This window comes from Chinchilla lanigera, unplaced genomic scaffold (genome assembly GCF_000276665.1).
Source record: "Chinchilla lanigera isolate Chin_1 unplaced genomic scaffold, ChiLan1.0 scaffold00082, whole genome shotgun sequence".
Classification (NCBI taxonomy): Eukaryota; Metazoa; Chordata; class Mammalia; order Rodentia; family Chinchillidae; genus Chinchilla; species Chinchilla lanigera.
In genome coordinates, this window is record NW_004955483.1 from 7,798,268 (window position 1) to 7,820,914 (window position 22,647).

Here is a 22,647-nt window from a genome sequence, read left to right on the forward strand (position 1 = left end):
ACATCAGAGATGATCTTAATTGACCTTTCCAAACCAATGGTCTTATCATTCTAAATATGATGGGCATAGGAATGTGTGCACTTAAAGAGAAACAAAATCAATATTCACATGCGTTATTCTGTAGAAGACCTCGTGCATCATTATAAAAATTTACAACTTTTTTAAACGTTAATGCATTATTCTAGATCTATAAGGTTTTTCCATAGGTGAGGAAACACAATGAATTCCTATAGCTGAATACTATGTAGATTTTTTAAAATAATGTAAATCAATGCGACAATATGGAAAGACTTCTAAGATGTATGAAATTGAAGAAGTAGACTGCAAAAGAGTGTGTTTGAGCCATTTTTATAAAAATATATATAGAGAGAAATATTTTTAACACTTTTAGAAGAACATTGGAGAAAGAGGACAGCAGTTACCCTTGAGTAAAGGTCAGAGGTTGGGGAGGAAAAGAAGAATTTCCTTTTATTGTTAGTATCAATTTTATAAAAGTCAAAAGTACTATATAAATAACTTCTTAAAAACTGATTTTAAAAAGCTGGTTTTATTCTGGCATATGAACAACACACTCATTAAACAATCCTAGAACTATGTTGTCCCCTGAAATTTATTTATATTTATAACACTGAAACATTCAAATTTCCTCTTGGTTTCATTTTTTTTTTTTTCATTTTCTGTTGATCCTTGTCACTAAAAACCCCCTCTCTTCTTCAGCAAGTTGTAGCTTATCTATCCTTAAAGCATCTACTTTTATTGTATGCCTGCTCATCTTAAGTGAGGGGGGAGTCACTTTATTTGTTGGTTTATTAATTGTTACTGTCTATCCATTTCATAGAGATGGATATTAATTGTTATTGCCTATCCATTTCATAGAGATGGGCTTTATCTCTTTATATTATAGGCAGGGGAGGTTTGTTTTTTTTTGTTTTGTTTTGTTTTTGTTTCTTTTCCAGTACCAGGAATCGAACTCACAACCTTGTGCTTGCCAGGCAGGCGCTGTGCCGCTGAACTAAATCCCCAGCCCCAGCAGGGGAGGTTTCTTATTTTATTTGTGGGCTCCTATTTACTGACATAGTGATGGAATGCTACCTATTGATTTAAAGCAATAAGTTCTGGATTTTTTAAAAGCATAAGATATGCTGCCATGCAAACAAATGATCTGTAATAAACGCACCAACAGTAACACCTTAAATTGTCTTGCATTGCAATTTATTCTCCATGCTCTTTAAGTACTGTATAGCAAACTAAAACCAGCCAAAATCATCCTGGTGTTAGATATACGTTATAAAGTAGATTAGACGATTGGCCTCTACACACTTTAATTAGGGTTCTCAAATTTGGAAAGGTATCAACTTGGCAAAACATGAAACTTTCTTTGTAGCATTTCAACATTAAACCTCCTTTATGAAGTATCACTTAGAATAGCAACAACGGAAACTTTTTCCAACATTAAAACAAAAAATAATAATTATCCCTCCCAGAACTCCATTGTCTCTCTAGAATTAACATCTACCTTACTTCCTACATTATTTCAGTCTTTGGAAGAACAATACGCATTCACTGATTCTTATTTCTTTCAGGCCGTTCCCTAAAAGTTACAAGTGGCAGCCCCAAGGCACATCCTGTTCATGTTTCTTAATCCCTTTTATGTGAAATATTCTTCTTGAGTATAGCTTTTTGTACCAGGAATCGAACTCAGGACCTTGCACTTGCTAGGCAGGAGCTTTTGCCACTGAGCTATGTTCCCAGCCTGAAATATTCTTCTTGTAGTTCTGCTTTCCATGTGTCAGGCACTGCCTGTTCCTTTTCTTCTCATAACTTTCCTTTCTCCTTTATCAACAGTGCAGCTTCCTTTGCTCCCATCCATGGATGGTGTCTATGACTCAACCCTAGACTTCTCAGTATATTTTCTTATAGGGCTTATGTCATAACTAAGCCTCAGTTCTCACATTAATTTGGATTATTCCAAATGCATTCTGCCTCTAATGATTATAAGACGGAAAAGTAGGCCCCTGTCTAGTTTTTATTGTTCATTCAACAAATGATTGATTTCAAGTAATTGTTAGAGACCTGAGTATATGAAATTGAAAAATAGAGATTTCCTTCCTCAGAAATCTCACAGTATAAAAAGGGAAAGGGATGTTTAAAACAAATCCAGTGTCCAAAACACACACACACAACCAGGCAATGCAAATAAAAGTGCATCACACAGATAACAGCAATGAAATTGTTAATAAATGTCTGTGAGCAGCTGTTGGGGCAGAGATAAGGAACATTTAATAATTATTTACAGAAAGCTTTCATGCTTTTTTATCCAAGTATCCACAATGACATTCCGCTCTTAATCAACTTTAAAATCGGAAGGTAAAACTAGTTCCTCCTAATCACAGAACAAAGCAGATAACACATGCTGAGATGAAACACAAAGCGATTAAGTGAGAAAGAAAAAACTACCACATAAACAGAGATTTAAAAAGAAAAAGTCCCCAAGGTAGCAAATCTGCAGGCAACCAGCATGGGGAAGGGCTAACAGGGACAGAACAGCCTCTTTCCTGATATTTGAATTAATATTCTGTACTTGAAAGAAACACCAAGCAAGGTCATTGTAGGGATGTCCTGAAGCAGGCACTTGATAGCTCACAAATACCAACTGCATTTCTTCCCCATGCCAAGTTCAGGGACATTATACACTTTTTTTTTTTTTTTTTTTGTCTTTTTGAGACAGGGTCTCACTATGCAGTTCAGGCTGGCCTTGAGCTCACTTTGTAGCCCAGGCTGGTATCAAACTCGCAACGATCCTCCTGCCTCAGCCTCCTGAGAGCTGGGATTACAGGTGTGCACCACCACGCCCAGCAACATATACAATTTGAACTAAACCATGGTGAAAGTATTCACACCCTAGAAACTGGCAAATACCGTAGTATTTGTAAATCAGCTGCTTTTTCTCTCCCAGAAAGACTGTTTACCAACACATCATGGAACACAGGCCAAATTGAGAGTAAAGATATTAACATATAAAATCTACATCCATGCGCGAGTTCAAGGCCAGCCTCGACTACACAGTGAGCGCAAGACCAGCCTGAGCTACATAACAAGACCCTGTCTCAAAATAACAAAAGCAAAAACAAATCTCCATCTTCCACAGACGAGTGAGGAACACAGAGTGAGAAAATGAAGACTAGACCTTGCACAGCATCAAAGGAAGAGAAACCAAACAGGAACAGTCATATTTGTTGACCAGTCTTGTTTCTGCGTCTTAACCACCCGACATGCAGATGGGTACACACACCTGAAGTAAAACACAGACGCACGTGCACGCTTTTCTACAGAGTAGATGGTGTTTGGTTATACATACTAATTTCTTGTTCATTAATTGCTGGCTACACATCTCTCTGGGCTTTGTGATTCCAGTGACGTACCAGGTCCTTGCTGGGTGTTCCCTTCAAGTACTCCAATCCAGTGATGTACAGCAGAGCACAGGCTGTTTCCCCCATACAGAATCACAGTATGTGAAGGTCAGGGTTTCCGGATCTCCCCAGCAGACTTTCAAGCATCCCTCACAGCACCCATCAGCACACACTGTACATTCTTGTCCACCCTAGAGCCAAGATCTTTCCTTTCTCCAGAGGGTAGGGGGGAAAACAAAACCAGGTGTCTATGAATTCAAACCAATTACTGCTTTTGGAGTCCTCCTCCTACCATCAAGTCTTCTTTTAAGTAGAGTAAATGAAAAAAGCAAGCACTGCTAGCTAGAATCTGACATGATGAAACTTAAAGAAATACCCACCTGTACACGAGAGCATCTACAAAAGCAATAGGGCAACAGGATGGCTTTTATTTCTGGAAGCTTTTCTGTGGGATATAGATTGTTTTTTAACCTGGATATGTGAATTTGTCTTAAAGCTTCTAAATACTGCCCTGGTTATGGAAAACATACTTGTCAAAGGAGTTGTGACATATTTTCTTGATAATGTACTGAAAGAGTAATTAACAGTTCTGGTGGAAACTGACAAGTCAGCCGAATTCCTGAGAGTCTTCTTGGTTAAAATGTGGAGCTAATCTGAGTAGGTTATGGGAAGTTTAAGAGTGAACATTCGAACTAGTAAATGACCTGATTTCTCTTCCTAGGATATGGGGACAGGGCTGAATAGAAGTACGCACTCTACTCACACACAGGTTTTTTGTTGTTTTTGTTTTTGTTTGGTACTGGGAATCGAACTCATAACCTTGTGCTTGCCAGGCAGGCACTGTGCCACTGAGCTAAATCCCCAGCACACACACAGGTCTTTTATAGACATTCATGAATGGCATTTTTTAATGAGAGGCAAAGGTGTATTGGTGCCTCAGGGCCTGAGGGCAAAGAATATTTACATACTTGCTTTTATTTTCTACCTTCTCTGTTTTTGATTCAAAGCAATGACCCTTCAGCCCAAATGCACACTTTCTATTTTTTCAACTGGGTAACTACTAATTTGTTTAGAACTGTGAGAGATAAACCTTTGAAATTTTATATTCATGAGAAAGAAGTAGGTGACACTGAACAAACATTAGTCCCACTTTTTAGGCTTATTTTCCTTTTCTTTTTTTTCCCCCAGTACCAGGGATCGAACTCACAACCTTGCGCCTGCCAGGCAGGCGCTATGCCGCTGAGCTAAATCCCCAGCCCCTCTTATTTTTCATTTATACATTTTTTTAAAATCACACTTAAGCCTACAAATTAGAAGTATGAATCAGTAGCCAATGTATATAAAGTTTTGATCTGATATCCACATTTTGTCCAAATAATGTAAAGATACAGATTTACACATGTGATAAAGCAGTCTGATTTTACAAAAACATAAAAACCAATGCAGAATTTAGATTTCACTGAAGTTAGCAAGGACCCGCACAATACTGCAGTATGGTTCTACCACTTAGAAGAGCGACTGACTGTTTCACCCAAAATGTTTTCTCTCCCTATAAAATGGAATGATCAGTGTTGGACAGACCCTGTCAACAACAAATTTAATCAGTTCCTGATATATAGTGAGTGCTCCACAAAAATTAGTAAATTTGTCTCCATTTGCTCTAATTCTCAACTTGAAGTTCCTTGAAAGGAGACTCACAAAAGCTATATTCTTTATTGTGGTGTTTTTCCAACAAGGGAATGAGAAATCAATTTAATGAGTTGTAAGCAGCAATTTTAAAAATTAAGTAGATTAGCAAAAAACAGAGCACATCCCTTATGCTGTTATATACTCATAATACCTAAAACAGTATAAATGTTATGGAAACAGTTGTACTATATTGTTTAGAAAACGAGAAAAAACATGTTCAGAATAGACGCAATTTTTTTCAAATGTTTTCATTTTGTGTTTGGTTAATGGATGCAGAACCTGCGGATGAGGAGGGCCAACTATTAAATATATTTGTTATTCAAATACTTCACAAAATACAGTGGCCTTCCCAAAGTGGCATGCTATAAGCATCTACTAAATGATTTTTGAATGTGTGCAATTTGGGAGATATTTCGTAAAGCTCAGATTCAGTATTCTTAGTTTCTCCCTACTTTGCTATTACAAAGAGCTCCTCCGGTGGCTTTGAATCTCCAATACCCTTTTCCGTTTCTCACGCTCAGCTACTGACCTTCCTTATTTTATCTGGGAGAAAGGGACAATTAGAAGAGAACTCAGGCATATCTAACCTACTAATCCGCCTGCACCAGGCCCAGGTTCTTCCCATCTCTCCTGATAGAGCCTTCCCCTATAAATCTAGGCCCTGCATCCCACACTGATCCACCCCCTCACATTTCCAAGGATTTTTTGTCTGCAGTTATCTTCTTGCCCTCTCCCAACCCTCTCTCCTGGATAATTAAGTGGAAAGAAGGAAGAGAAGGGGAGTGAAAGGGAAGGAAAGGAAGGAAAAGAAGGGAAGGAAGGGAGAAGGGAAAAAACCTGCGACGGTCACTGGAGTCCTATCTACCACCAATATTCAGTCCTTCTCTCTCTCAATCTCTCAGTAGCACCTAGCCCAGTTGATTCTCCCTCTTCTTTAAACACTCCCTTCGCCTGTCTTTCCACTTAATGTTTGTGGTCAGGCTTTGTCAGTCTCCTCTGCTGGGTCTACCACTTCTTCACCTCTAAAACCTTTAGTGCCCCGGTGCCCAGTCCTGGTCCTTTTTTTTTCTTTTTTTTTTTTGATACTGGGGATTGAACTCAGGACCTTGCACTTGGCATTTAGGTGCTTGTGCCGCTGAGCTATATCCCCGGGCCCCTGGTCCTGTCTTTTATCCACACTCTATTCCTAAATGAGTTCAGTGTTATGGATACTAACCCAACCTCCATGCTGATGACTCCACAGCCCATCTCACTGGTCCTGACTCCATGCATACCTCCGCACCAATCCATCCAAATCACCTCTACTCGGGAAAAGCTGACGGTTCCATCTTCCAAATGGACTCCAACGCTGGTGACTTTCAGCACTTGCCCTTCTAATATACCATCTGGTGCCATCATGGATTAGATGACGGCAAGACCTCCTAAGGTTACAATAGCTTCCTAATGGATTTCTCTGCTGCTGCTTTGTTCCAACACTATCTATTCATCCTATGGCAGCCAGAGCATCTTCCAAAAATGGAAATGATATCATGACACTCCCCTGATAAAAACCTGCCAGTGACTTCTCATCCCTCTTTGTCTTTATCACAGCCTACGAGGTCAGACCCCAGAGTACAATTCTCCAACTATTTTCTGTGCTTCTCTCCTCTGTTCACCCAGCTCTATCACAATAGCCTCCTAGCTGCTTCTGAAAGAGCCAGGCTTGTTCCTGGCTTAGGCCTTGGTACTTACCCTTCACTTTGCCTCAGATGCTCGCCCCAGGGTATTCATATGCTCGCATCAGAGCTAGCCCCTACTCAGATGGAAGCTCTGCAGAGAGGCCTCCATGACAATCCTACCCAGAGTATCTTCCCTGCCTGTCTCTTTCCCCTGATCCTCTCCTATGTATATAAGTATATCACTCTCTAATACTACTTCCTCTGTCTAGCCTGCTCTCTTGCTCAGTACACACCAAAATCTTTTAGGGCAGGCATCTGTCTTGATAATTACTATCTAGGATAAAGTTCCTAAACTGCAGCACTACTGACAGTTTGGATAATTCTCAGTGCTGGAGGCTTCTTTGAGCATTAGACATTTGCCCTGGTCCCTGGGCTTTCCCCACCAGATGCCAACAGCATCCTTCTCCCCAAGCATGAAAACAAAAAAGATCCTATGGGAGAAAAATTCACCCCTAGTTAACAACCCCTGACCAGTCAGATGTGCGGGCGGTTGCATTTGTTGAATAAATGATGAAGCACTATAAGAAGGAACAAAGTGTACCGCAGTGGGGCCTAGAAACCAGCTTAGTAGGAAAGGAGGAATTTTGGAAGAAACATCAGACTGGCACCCTGGGGTCTGACAGGACTGCCCAGACCTCAAGCCAAAAAGGAGCAAAGTGAGGGACACCAGGATTTGAGAAGAATCCGAGATGAAACAGAGACCCCGAGGGTCAAGGAGATACCTGTAAAATCACCTTTCATTACTACTGTTGTGAACTCAATTCTTCCTCTTGGCACATGGCCTAGGAATCACAGTTATAATTTAAACAAAATGCATCGTGGTCCAAATGCACCATTGTTACTGACGCAGATTCACGTAAGATCTTCTGCATTCCAAGCGATACAAGCATTATGTAGTTTTGAGAGAGGGAAAGTTCAGCAATCCACTATGTGAGCATCTGGAGACCGAGAAAGCAGCCCCCCAAACAGTGGCCCTGAAACTTGAAAGTGACGATGACTTAGCAGTAAATACGGACACACAACTTCACAGACAGATGCCTAGACTTGAACTCCTGAAAGCAGTTTACTCCTGAAAAGGAGAATTGATACTGAACTTGATCTGAAGGCTGTGCATGTTCACATAAATTTCGAAAGGCAGGAAATGCTATTTCAAACGGTCTTATACTTCTCTATTCTGCCTGTCACAGAAAATATTTCTATTTAAAATTGCTATGAGACCCAAGGGCTACCTCTGACTCAAACGATTACTTGTAATTTTCAAAAACTTAATCGAAAACCCTTGACTTCCCTACCTGGCACCAACAACATTAGATATACGCAGTTTGCTTCTTAGTCTGCTGTAGGTTCTCTCAACTAACAAGAGTGGTTTTTCCTGCCATCTTCTATGTAGCATTGTGGATCTATGCCAAAAAAAGACATCACATGAATTTTCATTATTGTGGAAAACACCATGCACCCCAGCTAATTTAACGATCAGCTAAAATAAATCAGACTCTTTTAACTTTTACGAACTGCTGTATTTTTAATTATGCCAAAGTTAATTTTCTTTCTGATATCTCAAAGAACAAAGATCTTCGACAGATACTTAAAATCCAATTAAACTAAACTGATCAGACTGACCATCTGCTACAGTACACATACCCAAACAGAGGTGGCCATTATCAGAGGGACTGCTGTCAAGATATTTGAAGAAAACCATAGATTAACAAACTTGGAAACAACCTTTGAAAATGGATGCACCCTGAGACCATACTCTTAAGTGAAATAAATCAAACACACATGTGTAAATATCACATTGTTTCTCTGGTATGAGAAATTGAAAGTGTAACTAAGGACCAAAATGTATAATAGATATTGTGAAATAGGAAGAGAATGTTCAAATAAGAAGGGGAACTAGGGATGGGTAAAAGGGGAATGAGGAAAGGGAAAAGAAAAACTGAGAAAAGAAGGATAAAATGGAAACAAAGATTTGTTGATAAGAAGAAGAGGGGTTGAAGGGAGGGGAGAAGAACGGGAGGGGAAAAAAGAAAAATCAAGGTATATCATGTACAGGTACAAAATCCCTATGATGAATGTGATCACTGTACATACCTAAATGGTACCAATAAGATTCATTAAATTTAAAAAAAAAAAAAATGGAACCAGCAAGGCACAGTTATGGCTAATACAAGACTGAGGCGAGAGGATTACTTGAGCCCAGTAGTTCAAAATCAGCCTGGACAACATAGTGAGATCCCACCTTAGAAAAAGAGAAAAAAGGGATGAAAGAAAGGAAGGAGGGAGGGGAAGAGAAAAGGAGGGAGAAAGACAGACAGAGAGAGAAAGAGAGAGAGAGATCTAGAACTGCACATGTCAAAAGACTCAATACCTAAAAAAGCATAAACTGAACGCATGAATGCTGACAGTAGGATTAAGACAGCAGGAAAATACATTCCTATTTTACTTCATTTCTTAGGAAGGAGACCAGTGTGACACTCATCCCATTTGTAAGAGCCCCTAACCACTGTATGATAACATAAATACCCAAGGACAGATGCACTAACTTATCAAAGAACCGATGCATCTTGCACTTATATAAAGTAAAACCGGGACTCAAAAACCCTGTGTTTTAGAAGTTCTGAGGGAAATCTTCATCCAATTTTTAAAAGACTACTTTTATTTTCCTAAAATTGTTTTTACTTATTTTAAGCATTTTATTAGTACCTGTTTGCAGAACACACGATCACACTCACCATAGGGAGATGGAACACATGTATAATCCATCTTAATTCTTAATTCTTCTTCTCCTCTCCATCCCACCTCCCTCTGTCTCTTGGTTTCCTTCTCTTTTGCAAAAAAAAAAAAAAAAGTACTTTCTAGAAAAAAGAAATGAGCTAAAGTCTAGCATTAATCATCAGATAGGTAACTTGGGAACCAAAAGACAGCAAAGCAGTGTTCACTAACATACGCCAAACTTAGTATTTCCTTTTCTTTGTCAACACTGGAAGACTGGCACAGAAAGGGAAATCCACACATGGTACTGCAGTAGCCAATGGAAAAGTTGCAGAAGGATGGAAAGTGAATAGAATAACCAACCAAGGACAAATGGTGTTTCTCTGCTTTATACAAGCAGTGATGTTTCTTCCTGACCCTGTTCAAAGTACATTGTTACAGCAAAACTTAAAGACAAACATAGAAGGCAAGCTCTCAAATATAGAATATAAAGCAGAGGGCAACATACACATGGACCAGATATTACAGGCTGAAGACAGACTTGGTAGAAAACTACCAAAATTTTTGTTTGTTTGTTTGTTGCCATACTGGGAATTGAACCCAATGTCTTTACATTGGACTGGTTCGCTAGCCTTTTTGCTTTTTATTTTTATTTTGAGACAGGGTTTTGTTAAGTTAGTAAGTTATCCATTCTGGGCTAGAACTTGTGATCCTTCTGACAGCTTCCCACAATGCTGGTATTACAGGTATGTGCTAAACCACTCAGCTAAGAATTATTTTTATATCAAAGAAATAGGACTTTAACTGATTTTACATTTTTCCAGAGCAACAATAATATCTACAAGTCTGTTTTACAGCCTAGACAACGGGCTTATAATCCATTAATGATATCAGTGCATATGTCATACATCCAAAGATCCCCTTACAAACAGTTTGTACAAGATACTCTCATGACATGCACTTCACAGTCACACAGCTAGTAAAGGTCTTGAGTTTGAGGTGGACTGGAAGTCTATTATGTAAAAATAAAGTATACAATATGGATAGCTTATCTCAAGCAAGTAAATTCCATTAGGTAGCAATTTGTTAGCTTAAACTTACTTGGAGTTTCTATTCTCTAATAATAATTATTTATAACAGGTGGTAATGAATAATTATATGATTACAAATTGCCTTCTAGAAGTATCTAAGATCAAAAGGTTTTCTTTTTGATAAAAATCAGGGATTGAACCAAATGGCTACCAAATCTAACATAATACTTCCATACTTCATAATAGTAAAATGTCTAATTAAACTTATGTCTAAATTATAGGGTTTTGCAATTTGGCAGGTCCTCAAAAACTAAACACAGAACTTCCAAATGCCCCAGCAATTCCACTCCTAAGTAGTACCCCAAAAAGTTAATAGCAGGAACTTGAACAGATACTTATACATCAATTTTCATATCAGCATGAATAGTCAAAAAGTAGAAATAATTCAAGTTTCCATTAGTGGATGAAAGGATAAACTAAATGCAGTGTGAAAAGACAACAGAACTTTGTTCAGCCATAAAAATGAATGAAGTTTTGATATATGCTACAACATGAATGAGTCTTGAAAACAGTGTATTAAGTAAAATAAGGGGGATATAGCTCAGCAGCATAAGCGCCTGCCTAGCAAGCGCAAGGTCCTGAGTTCGATTCCTGGTACAAAAAAAAATTGCTAAGCAAAATAAGGACAAATACAAATGAACAAATATGGTATGATCCCACTTACATGAAAGATCTAGAATAGGTAAATTCATAAAGGCAGAAAGTGGATCAGAGATTGCCAGGACTGAGGAAAGGAAAAGCAGAGTTACTGCTTGATGGCTACAGTTTCTGTCCAGGTACTGAAATGGTTTTAGAAGCGCAGGGCTGATAGTGGCATACCTATAGGAATGCAGTTAGTGCCACTAACCAGAACACTTAAGACTCATTAACATGGCACAGTAAAAATTACATCATTTCAAAACTTGTATAGATGAGAAGCTTTGGTCTGTGTAATCCTAGGTAAATCTCAACCTGTTCAAGCTTCAGTTTCTTCATCTATAAAAAACAATGAAATCAATTGTCCATGCATGAGACCCAGAGCAGGACACTGGACTAGAACTTGTAATGAGAAAAAAAAAATTCTCTGTATAAATAGAACTATTTGATCTTCCACTTCCTCGGTTATATTAATTTTTAAGGGTTTAATTTTTATTGATGCTATTGTTAATGGTATTAATTTCCCAATTTCTTTCTCAGTGAGTTTATTTAGTGTACAGGAACACTATTGATTTTTGTGTGTTGACATTATATCTAGCTACAGTACTGAATTTCATTATGAATTCCAGGAGTCTTTTGGTGGAATTTTTGGGTCTTCTAGGTAGAAGATCATGTCATCTGAAAATAATAATAATGTGACTTCTTCCCTCCCTATACATATCTCTTTTATTTCTTTCTCTTGCCTAAATGCTCTGGTTAATGTACTGAAAACTGTATTGAACAAGAGGATGATAGTGGACATCCTTGTCTTGTTCCTGATTTTAGAGGGAAATTTTTTAGGTTTTCCCAATTTAATATGACACGGGGAGAATGTCTGTCATAGCTGGCTTTTATTAGATTGAGGTAAGGTCCTTGTATATCTATTTTCTTCAGGTCTTTAAAATTATGAATGGATGTTGAATTTTTTCTGCATCTATTGAAATGATCAAGTAATTTTTGCCCTTGCTTCTGTTTACATGATGAATTACATTTATTGATTTGTGCAGGCTGAAGCATCCCTGCGTCTCTGGGATAAAGACTACTTGGTCATGATGTATGCTCTTTTTGATTTTTTTTTTTTTTTGGTTTTGGTTTTTCTCCGGAACCGGGAACCGAACTCACAACCTTGCGCTTGCCAGGCAGGCGCGTTTGCCACTGAGCTAAATCCCCAGCCCCTTTTGATTATTTTTTGCATTCTGTTTGCCAGTATTTTGTTGAGGATTTTTGCACCTACATTCCTTTAAGACATTGGTCTGTAGTTCTCTCCTCAGTTGGGTTTTGCTGGCTTTGGAATCAGGATAATGCTAGCTTCCAGGAATGACTTTGAGAGTACTCCTTCCTTTCCAAATTCACTGAAGAGTTTGAGGAGTATTGGTATTAGATCTTCCATAAAGTTCGAGTAGAATTCAGTAGTGAATCCACCAGAATCTGGACTTTTCTTAGTTGGTAGTTTTTTAAAAATTACTTCTTCAATTTCATTGCCTGATATAGTATTGGTCTGGGTTTTTATTTCTCCTTGGTTCAATTTTGATCATTCATTTCTATCTAGGAATCTATCCATTTCTTCTGAATTCTCCAATTTTTTTAGAATACTGGTTCTCAAAGTAGTTACTAATAATCTTCTCGATTTTGAAGGTGTTCATTGTGACTTTGCCTTTTTTATTTCTAATTGCACAAATTTGGGTCTTCTCCTTTTTTTGCAAGATTGGCTAGGGGTCTCTCTACTTTGTTTATTCTTTCAAAGACCAGTTCTTCAATACATTGATTCTACTGGTTTTTTAGTATAGATTTCATTAATTTCTGCTCTGATATTCATACTTTCTTTCCTTGTACTAGCTTTGAATTTGGATTGTCCTCATTTTTCTAGGGCCATTAACCACTATTTTAAAAATCAACTAAAATTATATGCCCATCAGAGAGAACCAACCCACATAAGTTTTATTTCCTAATAGTATTTATTATAAGTTGTCAATTTTAAAAAAGGCATTTGAGTTAAGAAACAGTCCCCTAAAATGTGAAGAATTACAAATACGATCTAATAGAGCAGTGGAGTCATTGGAGAGGACATAGTGGTCACGAAAGAAGGAAGAGACGCTAAAAACCTGAGCCCTGGTTGCTAGTGAGGCTTATGAAGTTCATAGAACATATCATCCCTCCAATTAAGGAGCAGCCTGAGAATCCAATTCAACTCTTCAGACTTTCTTCAGGTTGGAACCCTGAAATCCTGTGACTTGCTACTCGACACTGTCAGCCACAGAGCAAAGACTGTGTTCCAATTATAATTGATTTTTATAAAGGAGGACATTGGATTAAATGAGAGAATAGTGAATGGCAAAGCAGATATTTGGTGACCTTATCTTCAGGTATCACATCCAGTAAATAAATATACAGGATCGCAATGCTCAATCTAATCAGCCCATGTGGGTGGGTTATGGGAGGCCAATCTGAACAACCCTCATTAATTTCTCAAGTTAGCTCAGGATCCACATAGGACAGATGCATCAAATTATCCTTTCATCCTTTAAGCCCACAATTCATCTGATTCTCACGGTTCTGACTCCTTGTTCAACAATATTCTATTTCCTGGCTTCTCTTCTGGATCTTTAGAGTAAAAATGTACCTCTCATTTATCTGGAGGAATAAAAATTTTGAAATTCAAAGTTCAAGAGTTTTTCAGAAATTCAGCTGAATGAATTCATCTCATGACTTTAGTTAAGTGATCTACCCATGAAAGTTGCATCTGCTGTTGATTTGCTTAAAAAAAAATTAGTTTTTTTAGTCCATAAGACTGAGCCAGATCTTAGACCGAGGGAGAAAATGGTATCCAATGAATCCCCTGCAAGCAATCCTTTGATACCCCTCTCCATACTCTTTATCATTTTATTTTCCCTTTTTTTTCTTGCAAAAATTTTCTGTCAGAGGAGTCGAAAAATTTAGTGAGATATAGGTAATTATGCTTACCAAACCTATTATACACGATAGATAAATGTTCATTTCCCTCCTACTCTCATTTCTGGGCTTTACTGAGATTAAAAAGTGAACAATCAGAAAACTTTATACTCATGCTAGGTTAGGGATTCTGTATGCTCAGTGAGTCCTGAGTCCAGAGAGAAACAATTTTTCCTCCAACTTCTCAGATACTAAAAAATAAACCATTTCGTTCAAGACTATTTTAGGGTGTGGCAAAAAGGGAATAGGCTCCTTTTAAAAAGACTTATCAGATGCCAAAGGAGTAAAAAAAAAAAATATGTAATTCCTCCAAATAGTGAGTATAAGGAGAAAAGCTACCCCAAACCCAAAGTCCCGAAGAAAATTAGTCGAAAACATTATAAATCACATTAGAAGATATCATAGCCAAATTCAGCCGTCACTATGATGACAAAAGTAGAATCAAAAGCATAATTAGTGACCCAAGTGTGGTGGCGCAGGCCTGTAATCCCACACTCAGGAGGTTGAGGCAGGAGGATCATTGCAAGTTCAAGGCCGGCCTGAACTGCATAGTGAGACCCTGTCTCAAAAAGACAAAAAAAAAAAAAGGATAATTAGTAAATGTTATAAGAAGCAATAAAATGTTTGGGCTGGTTAACTGCTGATGAAACCCATTTTAAGAGTCACTTTTTTGTGTATTATGGTAATGAAACCACTTAACTTTTGCAGTACCTTTTTCACACAAGCCAAATTAAAAACACAAAACAACCAACATAAGGAAAGTCCTATTTCCTGCTAGTCTACATGCCCTGCCCCCACCTCCCCAGCAACATCTCAGAGTTGAAATTTTAGGTTGCAATTACAGTTCTTCCCTTCAGAGTCCTCTTGTGGCTTTCCCAGCAGCCCACAGCTGCCTTAATCCTCCACCGGTGAGCATAAAGATGACATATGCAAAACCACATTCACCACTAGGATAGAAAGAAGAATGCCTACCTCGTTCAAATTTTAACCGCTGATAAAGCTGAAACTGATCCACAGGTACCAGACAGGCAATCTGAAACCAGAGACATTAGATGAGATTTCAGTCATCGTTGGGCCCTGACTTATGAGCACTTTATGATTTCTCTTTCTGGCTTTGCTTACTATATTCTCCCTCTACCACTTATTTGTAAACTTCTTTTTCTGTACATTGCTCACTGCAGCAATTCTTGAGCAGCTACCGAGATCAGATAACCAAATTTTATTATTTGGACTTCCCAGGTTGTGTACACGCGTAAAAGATGCTCTTTTTTCTTTGTATATTAATTTTAAAAATTTGAAGACTATAGTTCCTACTTTGAACCCTTAAAAGCTAAAGTTATATAAACAGTGCCTCAGGAAATATGAAAACTTCATTTGTTACTTAGGAAATAGTAACTTCTAAACAATATAAAATATCTTCTAACAAATCACTTCATGGAGGTCTTAGCTATCACACATTGCCATTTAAGACCCTCATAGAAAGGAAAAGCCTAAGCCATTTCCTGTGGCTAGACTCTCATTTTTCCATTTTACATAGTAAAATGAACCAAAGGTTTACTAGTAAACAAAAATGATTCATAGTTAAGTGAATGACATTTAGATTAATCACTCTAAATTACACTTCAAAGGCAGACCCAAGAACAGCTAACTGATCTTCAGCTGGTATTCTAAAAATATTAATTCCACTGACGTCAAGATATAAGTACACTGACATTGCTTAAAGGATTTATAGCTGAGAAAATAAATGGATTTGATATTAGCCTCCCAGACATTAAAAAGGTTAATATAGGACATAGGCTAGCCTTGACAATTTTAATTCCAAACCATTATGTAAAAACAACTATTATTATAAAAACATAAATAGTTTAGAATTGAAACATAAAACATAATAGTTTAGAATTGAAATTAATATTATTAATAGTAATATATATTAGTAATTATTAATAGTAATATATAACACATATATATCTATAACATCTATATCATATATAACATATATAAATAAAAATGACTGTATAAAATATATTTGGATAAAAGTTTTTTTAACTAACAAAAGGAAGTCTGCATTGAGGAAACCAAGGTAAGATGATAATGAGGCTAAAATTGTATTTAACAAATATAACACATTTAGAAATGCATCAAAAATCTAATTATCCCCCTCACAAAATACTGTCAATTTATTTACTGTGCAAACGAATCAAACTAAGTTAGCTAAAATGTATGAAGGATCACAAACCAAGCATGTCAATCTTCCCCATTCCAAGTTTGGTGGAAAAAAAAATTTAACTTCATTACAAAAACTTTTTTTTCAAAATTTTCTTTCTCAAATAAGAAAGAAACTCATGTGCTTTTACCCAGTAGCTTAAGTAAAAGCTCCTTAGCAATCTTTGCCAAAAATTTAGGGTCAGTCTCATGTTATATGTATTTTCCTATGCTTCTTTTTAAAAGTTTGATTGGAGTTTTATTATACTGAAAGCCAGTTTTGTCTGTTTGTTATAATATCACCCAAAAATCTTTCTTGAAAGATATAAGTATCTCAAATAAAATTCAGAATTGGAGACAGAAGGTACAGGCAATGAAGAGCTAGGAGGCATTAAAGGAATCTGAGCACATTTCCTGTCATAGGTGCATGAAGGACAAAAAACCTAATGCTACTTCTACTTTAGGACCAAGTTGACCCAAGCTAGGGCCCAGAGACCTCAGTGATATCCCATTAGCTACACCCCCAAAGCTATTGGAAGTCACTGATTTTATGGCACAATCCTGTATTCCACTTACTCTCACCTAAAATGGTTGGTGGACTCATGTAAATTGTTTGCAAATCCATCCAAATCACACCTAATACTTCTGATCAGTCAAAGATGAGCAACTTATATAACAGTTAAGATAAGGCAAACAGAAAAAAAGATCTTTCAGACATAGAAAGTAATGCTAATGAGAAAAATGACAGAACTAACATGGTAAAAAATCAAAGATAGCTATGGATGTTTATTTCAAATTAAAAAGATAAATTACACTAGAGTATGCATTACTGCCAACAAGGAAGTCATAGGTCTCTAATTTTTTTGCATCTCGCTCTACTTTGAATCTCCTATTTATTATTTCCTAAGTCAAAGATTTACATGCAATTAGGCTTTAAAAAGACAAATCAACTTTTCCATTGACAATTATAAAAAGTTAATTCCCTCGCTGCTCACCAAATTGGTCCTTCTGGAATAAAGATGACACACAGAACACACAATCTCCTCTCAGGCCTGCCATTTAGACCCAGCTTCTTCTCCATCTGCTCACTGACAGCCTGCTATGGGGAAAGCTCTGGGCTGGATGCCTGTGCTATGCCGAAGGAGACTCGGAGGCTGTGCGCGAGGGACTGAAATCCCTTGGAAGGAGATGCAGGCTCACAAGATTCAGAAAGGATCCACTCCATGATCTTGTCATCTGCTAGACTGTGCATATTAGGACGCATTTTCAGAAGTGTTTCTATCATACTGTTTAGCTTTAGATGAAAGAAGGCTTTTTGGTGTTGGGGACCACTACAGAGTGGCTCTGAGCAGGATTTAATATTAACCAATTGGCTTTCCATGTTTACTTGGGAGTTGTCCAAAGTTTAGGCACCTTGTCTAAAGATGGGCAGTTGACTCATAGTAAATAAACCTCTACGGGTCATTGGTCACCACTGAAGCCTGTTTTGGCTTGTGAAGCTGTGACGCCTCAAAGGACAAGACAAGGCCACAGCTGAGGACGTTTGGCTCCAACCCCAATTAATTACCAGGAGACTGCAGCTGCAGACTCCACACTCCTACAATAAATACGAACCTAAAGATAAGGTAGTTCTCCTGACTGACATAATTTACTACTAGGGAAAATTCTCCCAAGGTCCTGCGAGATTCCTGCGTTTTCTTGAGTAGCCTCCTTCTTTGTTTGAAAACTAAAGAAATACAGGCTGCCCAGAGAAGTCTTTGGCTAACTCAGAGAATACTGAAGTTGTAAGAGAGTTAGTCCCTCCTGGAGCCCTGAAATCATTTCCATTGTCTCATTTATTTAAGCCTTCGCCATCTACTCGCTTGGGAGATTGCAGGCCTGATCAGCCTGTAATAACTTAACCTGGTTTTTGATACATTGGATCTGCTTTTAAAAAGTAACAGCACATGATGCAAAGTATTAAATTCCTGGTTCCAGTGCCAATAAGAGGTAAATCGCTATTGCTCAAGGCCTCCATTCCTACAATGATAATGCTGAAGTAATTGCGCTAGGATGAGTACCAAGAGAGTCCATAGAGAGTGGGTAAGGGGGTATGAATGATTTTTTAGGATACTCACAAGTACCCTAAAATTGTCAGACTGCTAGAATAACAATCCTGGAGAATAGTAAACAAGATTATAAAGAGGTGTCATGTGGCATACATTAACCTCTTGTGCCAACAGAGAAATTCCAAATCATCCCAAATCATACTACAACATTCCTTCTTAATTTTTTATTTCAGAATAATGTTAGATTTACAAAAAGTTGGAAAACTCATAAAGAGCTCTTAAATGCAATTTCTGAAGATAACACTTTATATAACCAAAGTTAATTACTGAAATAATGAAATTTACATTTATATAATATAATTGGAAGCTGTTACGGTTTGTGTCTAGATGTCCCCCCAAAGCATCATGCAGAAACAGGGCTTTTTCAGAGGTGACTGGATCTAGAGCATGTGATGCTGGCATTGATTCATGGTGGAATACTAGGTTCAAGGGCTCTAGAATTAATGGTGTGAGTACTACCCCTTCTAAGTAGGCTCGATAAGATAAAAGGGACAGAAAGAGCTGTTGTCCTCCCTTGCTGCTTTGCTACCTTCTGCTTGCCGTTTATGAGCTATTCTTTGCAAAACCACTCTGCCTTGGAGCCAGCCAATTGTGGACTGAAATCTTTACAAACTATGAGCTACATAAATCTTTTCTCCTTTAATTTGTGGACGTTGGGTATTTTGCCTCAGCAATGAGAAAAGTAACTAACACAGAATTCTTACTCAAATTTGTCAAATCATCCCACTAATGTCTTTTTTCAATCTAAGATCCAATCCAGGCTACCATCTTAATTTAGGTATGGTATTTCCTTTAGTGACCTTGACATGTTTGAAGAATTCAGGCCAGTTATGTGTATAATGTACTTCTACTGGATTTGTCTGATGCTTTCTCATGATTAGACTGGGTTGGTACATTTTAGCCAGAACTTCAGAAGTGATCTTGGGGCCATCAGGAGGTACGTGCAGATAGCATGTTTCATAAGTAGTAAGATTAACTTCTAGACTTGTTTAAGGTGATATCCGCCAGGTTTCTCCATCCTTAGTAGTTAGTATCTTGTAAGAGATGTTTTAATTTAGGATATTTAAGATAGAGAGCACCTCTTCAATAATTAGGTGAGACACAAGATGAAGTAAAATTGTATTACTTACAGATCACGGAAAGTACACAGCACACTTCAAGGACTTACTCCAAAATGTCAGAGAGTACAGATAGGGAGAGAGAAGGACCCATGGGCCAATACCCTTTTGGGTCCAGGGCATTAGCCAAACAGATTTCCAATAAGGAGTTTTAACTGGTAGGTTTAAAGAAAGCAGAATTCAGTGAGAGGCTGGATTGACTAACAAAGGAACCACAATTCTAGGAGTTTGTAAACAGAAAAATCCTATTGTTCTAACAAGGCAGAAAAACAGGATCTTGAAGCCAGACATGTTTCTGAATTTTAGTTCTCAAGAGAAATATTAAAGTGAATATATCAAAGATTTTCTAATTAAACACTGAAGGAAAGAAAGCCAACAGACTGCCAGCAGAATTTAGGGAGGAAGAATGAAATCTGAAGTGGATTTTCAAAAGCTGATCCATTTTAGAAACAGTCACATAAACAGAACAATAGACTCCTTGACTAATGAATAACACAGAGCTGTGACTAAGAGGTAGTCATTGTGTCCCACAAGTTCATGTGGGATGTGAGGGTCAGTGAGGTCATTCAGGTAGACTGCATCTAGCTGTCCCTAGGAAAACAGTCATCTAGCTGTCCCTAGGAAAACAGTCATCAGGAAGAAGTCATACAAAGCAGATTTCTACACTGACCACACTGAGGAACTGGGAGTGGGTATAGAACTACAAACTCTGAAGGGGTGACTGAGCCCTGTTTCCAGTATGACAAAACCCAACCTGTATTCAAAACAAATGTTGAGGCAATATAAAATAATAACAATTCACTATAGGGGGATCCATTAGGACTATGAAAGTTCTATTTTTCACTGTACATCATACATTTGCCCCCTAATTTTAGTTCCTGCTGATAATTCTTCCCCAAAATATTACTGAGGTATTTGCTTATTAGTGATTTTCTACTGCTCTCATTCATCATCTATTTGGTGATTAGAGTTCTGTAAAGTTAGACCAGAGCAAGACATTCTAGTGTGGTACTGCACAGTAGGGTGATTACAGAAAACAATAACATACAATACAATTTAAAAAGCTAGAAGAAAGTATGTGAATGCTTTCATCATAAAGAAATGGTTAACATTTGAGAAGACAGATATGGCCAGGTGTGATGGTGCACGCCTGTAATTCCAGCCTGTAATCCCAGCATTCGGAAGGCTGAGGCAAGAGGATTGTTGTGAGTTCCAGACCAGCCTGGGCTACAAAGTGAGCTCAAGGCCAGCCTGAACTGCATAGCTAGACTCTGTCTCAAAAAGAAAAAAAAAAAAAAAAAAAAAAAAGAGAGAGAAGACAGATATGTTTAACTTGATTTAAACAGTGCACAGTGCATACATGTATTGACATATCCTATGGTACTCAACTAACATGTAGCATTTTATATTTTATGTATCAATTAAAAATAAACTTAAAATCACATATAAATAAGAATTCTATGGTAGGAAAGAGCTGTCCCTTCTCTTCCATTTATTTGCTTATTCATTTTATCATTTAAGTAAGTATATAGACTACCAATGCTTCTTTTATTTGGTGAATTCAAGTCTATTGCTAACCAGATCTATATTTAAGCGGTAGTGGTAAATCTTCTATTTTCTACTTACTAATTATCTTCTGAGCTATGAGACCACTTCCCTCAGATCAACTACCTAAAAGTCCATAGTTAAAGTAGCCACAAATGCCTGCCTGGCAAGCACAACGTCCTGAGTTTGATTCCTGGCACCAAAACATAAAAATAAAAAAATAAAGTTACCTTTGCTATTTTTCTTTGGAATTTGTGCTAATTTACTTGTTAAATAGCATTTCTCTCCTTCTAGTCAAGCACTAAAGACTACTTTTCCTCATCATTCTAGAAATTCTCTTCAAAAAGAAAAAAAACTTTAATTAAAAAAATGACCTCAGATTCATTTAATAGAACAAAAACAATAATATCAGAAGGGAAATAACAAAAACTATTAATTGTCTATATTCTTTGTTACTGTTTTTTCCAGTAAACATGAACTGAGAATACTTTTAAAATACCCAGTTTCTACTCTGCAAAAAGTCTTTACTTTTTCATTCCATGCACAGCCAAGCATAACCAGCAAAGAGAGATCACCTACAGGTGGGGGCAATATGAGAGTTAGATATAATGGTTAATCAGGTTCCTCTAACACCCATAACTGAAAAGAAATAAAGCGTGAGACACACCCTTCTTTATCAATATTAACTAGGAACATAATACTTGAATAAACATTGCCAACTACATTAATACTAACATTCAAAAAGGAAAGAGAAAGAAAGAACAGTAGATGCAGCTTATCTCAAAAGCATTAATGTTGAGGGTGGTATGTTATCCCATATGAAATGTTGATAAATACAATGGACATTGCAACTAAGAAAATAAAATTGTGAAAATAGACTTAGGGATAGGTTTCAGGGAGGACTGCCCATCAGAGTTCGGACAGAAGGGGAAAGAGGACAAAATTTTACTTAACGTTAGCCCTTTAAATCATCCTTTTGTTATAGTCCTTTTAAAAATTAAAGAAACGGACTGACCATAGACTACAACAGATAAGATATAATTCACTACTAAACGACATTATGACCTGTCAAGGTTTAGCCAATGTGCAAGACGATAGAACTTATGAAAATTCCGTCTCGACCCAGAAAATAAAAACCGTTTATTTTATTTTCATCTGAGAGAAACAATCAAGCTCAGGCCTCCTTATCTAAATATTAAGGATCAAATCCAGGTTGGAGAAGTAGGAGGGCACTATGGAGAAGCAGAAGGCAAGGAAAACTGAAAGATGGGAGGAAGGAGATTCCAGGTCAAGGACCTGCACAGTCCCTGGCAGGGCTGCACTGCCTGGTTTTGGTCCCTGTGTCTGCAGAAACTTCATTTCTTTTCTTTTTTTTAGTACCAGGAATTGAACTCACAACCTCAGGCTTGCCAGGCAAGCGCTTATGCTGC

At 37.5% G+C, this 22,647-nt stretch overlaps 1 protein-coding gene across 2 annotated transcripts in view; it reads right to left on the reverse strand.

Moving 5' to 3' along the window:
• The window catches only part of Rnf144b (ring finger protein 144B), a gene marked incomplete at its 5' end in the record, with an annotated part of 78,396 nt that overhangs the window by 13,746 nt on the left and 42,003 nt on the right, over positions 1 to 22,647 (reverse strand). For both annotated transcript variants that reach the window (XM_005403388.2, XM_013503838.1), the window contains 1 exon segment: positions 15,217 to 15,277. In XM_005403388.2, the coding sequence (XP_005403445.1) occupies positions 15,217 to 15,277 (61 nt within the window).